This window comes from Sebastes umbrosus, chromosome 3 (genome assembly GCF_015220745.1).
Source record: "Sebastes umbrosus isolate fSebUmb1 chromosome 3, fSebUmb1.pri, whole genome shotgun sequence".
NCBI lineage: Eukaryota > Metazoa > Chordata > Actinopteri > Perciformes > Sebastidae > Sebastes > Sebastes umbrosus.
The window spans coordinates 40099871-40105997 of record NC_051271.1 but is presented as its reverse complement, the minus strand read 5'-3'; the positions used below and the strand labels follow the sequence as shown (position 1 = coordinate 40105997).

General features: G+C 44.4%; 1 protein-coding gene across 1 annotated transcript; it reads left to right on the top strand.

The window, feature by feature from the left end:
- Positions 1-4512, top strand: chchd10 (coiled-coil-helix-coiled-coil-helix domain containing 10). Its single transcript, XM_037761553.1, has 4 exons — positions 1-289; positions 1941-2157; positions 3172-3313; positions 4302-4512. The coding sequence occupies exons 1-4, from the start codon at positions 237-239 to the stop codon at positions 4319-4321; spliced, it is 432 nt and encodes a 143-aa protein (XP_037617481.1). The 5' UTR covers positions 1-236; the 3' UTR covers positions 4322-4512.
- Positions 4513-6127: the final 1615 nt, after the last annotated feature.

Here is a 6127-nt window from a genome sequence, read left to right as displayed (position 1 = left end):
GTCGAGAAGAGTCGAGAGGAGACGAGAGGAGACGAGAAGGGTCGAGAGGAGTCGAGAGGAGTCGAGCCGTACAAATTCGTAAATGGGAAAGGCCTTATGTCTCGCGACATTTGTGTAAGATGCCGGCAACCCGCACAAGGTCAGGGACACGTGCGTGAGCTGCTGTCAGCTGTCGGCTGGTGAGCAGCAGAGCAGAGTGTTCTTCAGGAGAGGACGAGGACACACTGCCGTCAAACATGTCCAGAGGAAGCCGCAGCCGCCCTGCAGCTCAAGCTCCGGCTCCCACCAGGTAAACAGTCTGTCAGGTAAACAGTCCGTCAGGTAAACAGTCTGTCAGGTAAACAGTCGGTGCTGCTGGGACTTATAATAGGATGTGACATTGACTGTATAGCCTGAATAGTTAGTCTGTAGTCAGCTGATAGCTACATTATACACCGGATGCTGTTTCGTCATTACTCACTGACCACGTCAGGTCTAAAGGGAAGTGAAGTCTTGAAGGTCACTCCAGAAGAGAGGAGGTTGGTGAGAGTCAGAGAGTAAAGCTGCGTAGCTTTGTGTTAGAGGAGAGAGGATCTGTGGAGCTGTGGAGCTGTGGAAGCTGCTCAATCACTGTGTGCTTCTTCAGTTGCCACAGAGCTCCAACATGGGACCGTTTCATGGTTTTCTTTGGCCTCATGGCAGCAGTTGACTGAACAGTTGACTGAACAGTTGTCTGAACAGTTGACTGAACAGTCGTCTGAACAGTTGACTGAACAGTTGTCTGTCGTTAAGGGAAAGAGTCAGATTCCTGGTGTTCAGTAGAACACATACTAACTCAACACAAGACAATAGTTTAATTTCACTGTGCAATGTCTTTCTGCTGCTGTGCTCCATTACAATGTTGCTAGTGAATGTCAGTGGGGGTTACTAATGTTAGAGAGAAACACTCACTGACTCTATTTAAATCCATTAAATAAATATAAAAATACATGGAAATGATTTGACAAGTGGACTTTGGAAGGTTTTGTTTGAAGGCCATCATACCTGCTTGGTTTCCACTCTGCCCTCCAGAGTTCATACAGGTAACAAGCAGTAAGACCACTTACACACCAAAAACTGACAAGAACTGCACTATACTGTATACTGACTGTGCAATATCATTACTACTCGTGTAATTCATACTGTGCAATATTTTTATGTGGAATTTCATTCTCACTGTGCAATATCATTTTTTCACAGGTGCAATTTTGTTAATAGTCTTTATTGTCAATACTGTATATACTGCTTCTATTTTTATATTTCCTTCTATTTAAATGGTTCATATTTTATTACACTTTGTTTAGCTCTTTTTTTTTTTTTTACTGTGTTAGCTGATGCTTCTTGTTTTCTGCACTATCCCCTCTGCTGCTGTACACTGCAAATGCCCCCACTGTAGGACTAATAAAGGAATATCTTATCTTATCTTATCTTATATTAACACAGTCTGGAGAATTGATCCTGAGAAGACAATGAATCATTTAGTCTATCATGAGTATATCAGTAATCAACATTAGCTGGTTCCTACTTCTCCAATGTGAACGTCCTATAGCAGTTCTAACGTTGGTTATTATAAACTGGTCCCCTGGGACTATTTGAAGGCATCACTGTCTGGTTCCTTGTGATTGACATTTGACCTGATTTTTAGCTTTTCATAGACTAAACAAACATTTTCTCTGCAGCTGAGGCTTAAAAGCCCTGGCTGATAGAAGATAAATATTGTTATTGCAGTGCGTTGTATGAAGGTATCATTCATACTTATATTTCATAATCTACATTTCTGATCTGGCAGAGTGGAAAGGAAAGGTGGTGGCATGCCACAGATTAAGGACACAGTCAGGGACTATCAAAGTTATCGCTTGTGTAATGTCCCTTTTAAGCCTCTCTGATGCAAAACAAATGGACTGTTTTTGTTCTATTCGTAGCCCAGCTCTATCCCATGCTTCAGCCCCCGCTCATTCGCCTCCTTCCGCCCTGGCCCCAGCTCCAGCTCAGTCCCAGGGTCCGGGCCTCATGGCCCAGATGGCTACCACAGCTGCTGGGGTGGCAGTAGGCTCGGCCGTGGGCCACGTCGTTGGCAGCGCCCTCACAGGAGCGTTTAGTGGCAGCAGCAGTTCAGAGCCAGCCAAGCCTACATACCAGGTAAGAGGTGCAGTATAATCCCATGCACGATAACTGAACCTAGTTTAACCTTTTTTTGGAGGTCTTCTGTCTGAGTGTGTTGTGAGTCTGACTTGTCTGGTGGTTTTCCCTCACCTGTCTGGAACGCCAAGTTTTCTCGACCTGGCCCAAGGATTTGAATTATAGAGCCCCTGCAGATCAGTTTACTAATTTGTCAATTGATCAAGCATTATTATTATTATTATTATTATTATTATTATTATTATTATTATTATTATTATTATTATTATTATTATTATAAGATCACTTGTTGCCTGCTTTAAGCTAGTTTATCTTTAGTGTTGGATTAGTCAGTGAAGACACTGGTGCAGGTTTGGTTTTGATGCACAACTGACTATAGAGAGCCCCGCTGACTCACTGTCGGCAAAATGATCAAACAATGGTAAAAATCCGAGCAACAGTCAATATTAATGCGTACCAACCTGCACTAGGGTAGCTAGTAGTCACTCTACTTCTTTCATAGGATGTTGGGACATTTCAACTCAAATGTAAACAGCTGTGCACTGCCACCACGGAATAAGGAAGCAACTTCTTAAAGTAAAATTCATGATGAGTGTTGCTGCTTATGGCCCTACTCTTATTAAAAACAAAATGATGTCATCAGTAAAAAAAGACAGAACATGGCAGGGTTGCAAAAATCTTACATGGCATGACAGATTTGGCATCCTCTACTCCAACGTGGCGCTAGAAACTGCAGCGGCTGCAACAAAGCAGTCATCAGGGTTGAGATGTGTATTTTTGCTTCATGAATGTACAGTGTGTACAGATACTTGGGACAAACACGTGATTCGCCAACTCACTAATATTTGAAGACATTTGGATGTGTTCATTGATTGACAATAACACCCAGACTGTTGTTGGCCAAACTGAAGCTGACCTCAGCCACAGAGCCTATCCAGCAGCTCTGCTGTTCTGAACGCTCAGATTCTAACTCTAATGTGTGATGTGTTTCTTTCCTTGCTTGTATTGTTCCAGGAGCCCCCCCGGCCTGCTCCAGCCCAGCCAGGCCCATGTCACTTTGAGGTCAAACAGTTCCTGGACTGTGCCACCAACCAGACTGACCTGAGTTTATGTGAGGGCTTCAATGAGGCGCTCAAACAGTGCAAGTACTCCCACGGTGAGTCTGTGGTGCCACATATACAGCACTGCTCAAAGCAAGCCATGAGCACCTTTAGACAATTAGTATCTTAGCATAAGGCACCTGTTTTTGATTTGTATAAATATAGATCCTCCAGTCAGCATGTCTAAGTGTCCTTGGGCAAGATACTGAACCCCAAACTGCTCCTGAAGGCTGTCCCATCAGTGTGTGTGTGTGAATGGGTGAATGCTGACATGTAGAGTAAAGAGCTTTGAGTGGTCGGTAGGCTTGTCACAGTAGTCGGTGTTACCGGTGTTACACGGTGATTGGGCACACACCAATTACATCACGTACCCACCGTCGTTTTGCTTTTTTTACAGATATAAAACCCATTTAGTTTATTTTGGCGTATCAGCGCCATGTTATCAATACAAAGTGGGACGACGGACTCTACAAACTGAAAGTGAATGCATCGGCTCCATACGGAGTGTCAGCTCAGAGCAGCAAGTGTCATATTTCACACACACGGGACGAGAGAGAGTTGACAGACCGAGAGATGGCGGAGGATTTGGTGTTGAAGCGAAAGCAAACGCGCTTCTTTGGCAATATGTCAGATATAAACCCAGTGCTATTAGAGAACCATAACGTTAATGAGGTAATCGCCGCGAGGAGGACGGAGCGGTCACAGCCAGTGTGTGCGGCACCAGGTAGGCCCCTGCGGCCCGCAGCAAAAGCTGGACCGGAGAGGTCAGACACATCGCCACCCAACGTTAAAGATCAGAGTAAGCACGCTACATATATTGACCGTCATCTTTTCCTGTAAAAGGTCCGGTGTAATCGGTAACATGGGTGTGTTGTCACAAGTTTATTAACTGGTGTCACCGTCACATCACTAGTGGTCGGAAGACTAGAAAGGAGCTACATAAAGTCCATTTGCCGTTCCTTGCACATACGTTTAGAACAACATAATATGATTTTACTTTACTTTATGTATCATGTTGACCTCTTTCTTTCTGTTTTTCTCTAGGTGTAACGTCCCTGGTGTGAAGGGGGGGGGGGCATCAGCTGAAGGACATATTTCGATAAAGGAACATGCTGTAAACATGTCCACAAAACTGTGAGCGTGTACCTCTCAGGCAGTGAGCATGTTGGTTGATTGATGACCTTAATGTATGAAATGTTTTTGGTATGTACAGTGATAAACCTTTAATAAATAGCTGCTATCTACTTGCACATTCTGTCAGCGTGGGCTGTCTTTATTTCTGTCATGTCACGTTTTTGGACACAAATTGTCCTTTACTGTAATTTGTTTATAATTGTTTATTGGCCAGTAATGTCTTCGTAATGGATGGAGTGGACCAGCAGAGGCACTCCAGTGTAGTTCTGCAGAGGAGGACACGTCCTTGTGGCTAGCTACCGTAGACTCTCACTTCGTCTGAAATCTCATACTCTGCACTAACTACTCAACAGACGTACTCTCGTTCAACACACTTTTGTGTGAATAAATGGTAGTGTGTATCTTTTCAGACGCACTGAACTGTAATTTACGTCGTCACTTCCTGAGAGTTTACTCCTTGCCAGTCAGGTTGGAGACGTGTAACCATGGTAACCCGTGCCAACCTCGTGACGAAAACGAAATGAAAATTAATTTAAAATATATATTTTGCCTAGCAAATCTTATATGTACAGTTAAATTGAAGGGTTGCATTGTGGGATATTTATGCTGTAGTGTCCAGCGCATAGACATAAGGCCTTTACCAATTCTGAATTTATACGGCTCGATCGCTACGCAGCTGGATGACGGCCACAGGACTGCGGTCAGGAAACATAATGAGGAGGTGGATAAAAACCGGCACATTTTATCCAAAATAATGGATTGTGTGAAGTTTTGTGGTGCTTTTGAGTTGGCCTTGTGTGGGCATGATGAGACCGATACCTCGGTCAACCCTGGCGTTTTCAGGCGACACTGTGATGGAGGAGCACCAGCGGAGCCCAGCGTAAGATCCCTGTCTGTGAAAAGGAGCACCACGTCCACTGCTATGTGCATCAGCTGAACCGCATCCTGCAGCAGGCAACATCACACATCCCCCGGATCGGCACTCTTTTTGGACCTTGGAGGATTTTCTGCCTTCTCCAGGTCACCGAAGCGAACCACCGTGCGTTGCCCATGCGGGACCAAGTGGTTGCGCATAGACTCCCCAGAGCCTTGACAACACGGTGGAACTTCCACAGTCGTGCTGTGAACACTGTACGAGCATAAGGATGACATCCTAAAGTGTTTCCAGACCATCAGAGACTCGGGGAACTTTGATCCTGCAGCTGTCAGAGAGGCTGGGGGCTTTGTGAGGATGCTTGAAGACGAGGCTTTCTGTTTTTTCCTGACATTGTTCCATAAGATCATGCCACAGGTGGACATGCTTTTCAACCAGCTGCAGAAGAGAAACATCGACCTTGTCTTCAAATAGTTTTCTGGCAATACATGCTTTATATATTTTGATAAATACATAATACATATGCACGCACGCACGCACACAGTTTTAGTGGCATGTAATAATTGTAAAGTAACTTATTGTTATGTTTACCAGTAAGCTGTTTTAACATTGCTGACAATAAAAATTATTATTTTCCCACAAGTGTAGAAAGACTCACCAATCACGAGGTGCAGCCTACTGTATGGTCGAAGCAGTCTGGTCCACTTATTCAGGCTCACAGCTCTGGTTCTGTTAGCTCCGTTACCGGTGGTGATGCACACCTGACGAGCTTCTTTTAAGTTCCATGACATGAGAGCATCCTTTAAACCTTGTGCGATTATCTCGCCCGTGTGATCATCTGGGAAGAAGCTTGTTTGAAAGC

What these genes read in the sequence shown, in the direction of transcription:
- chchd10 (XM_037761553.1), top strand. Translation starts at nt 237, where the DNA reads ATGTCCAGAGGAAGCCGCAGCCGCCCTGCAGCTCAAGCTCCGGCTCCC. An exon ending in CAAGCTCCGGCTCCCACCAG is followed by an intron (nt 290 to 1,940) that starts GTAAACAGTCTG and finishes TTCTATTCGTAG; the next exon opens with CCCAGCTCTATCCCATGCTT. An exon ending in CAGCCAAGCCTACATACCAG is followed by an intron (nt 2,158 to 3,171) that starts GTAAGAGGTGCA and finishes GTATTGTTCCAG; the next exon opens with GAGCCCCCCCGGCCTGCTCC.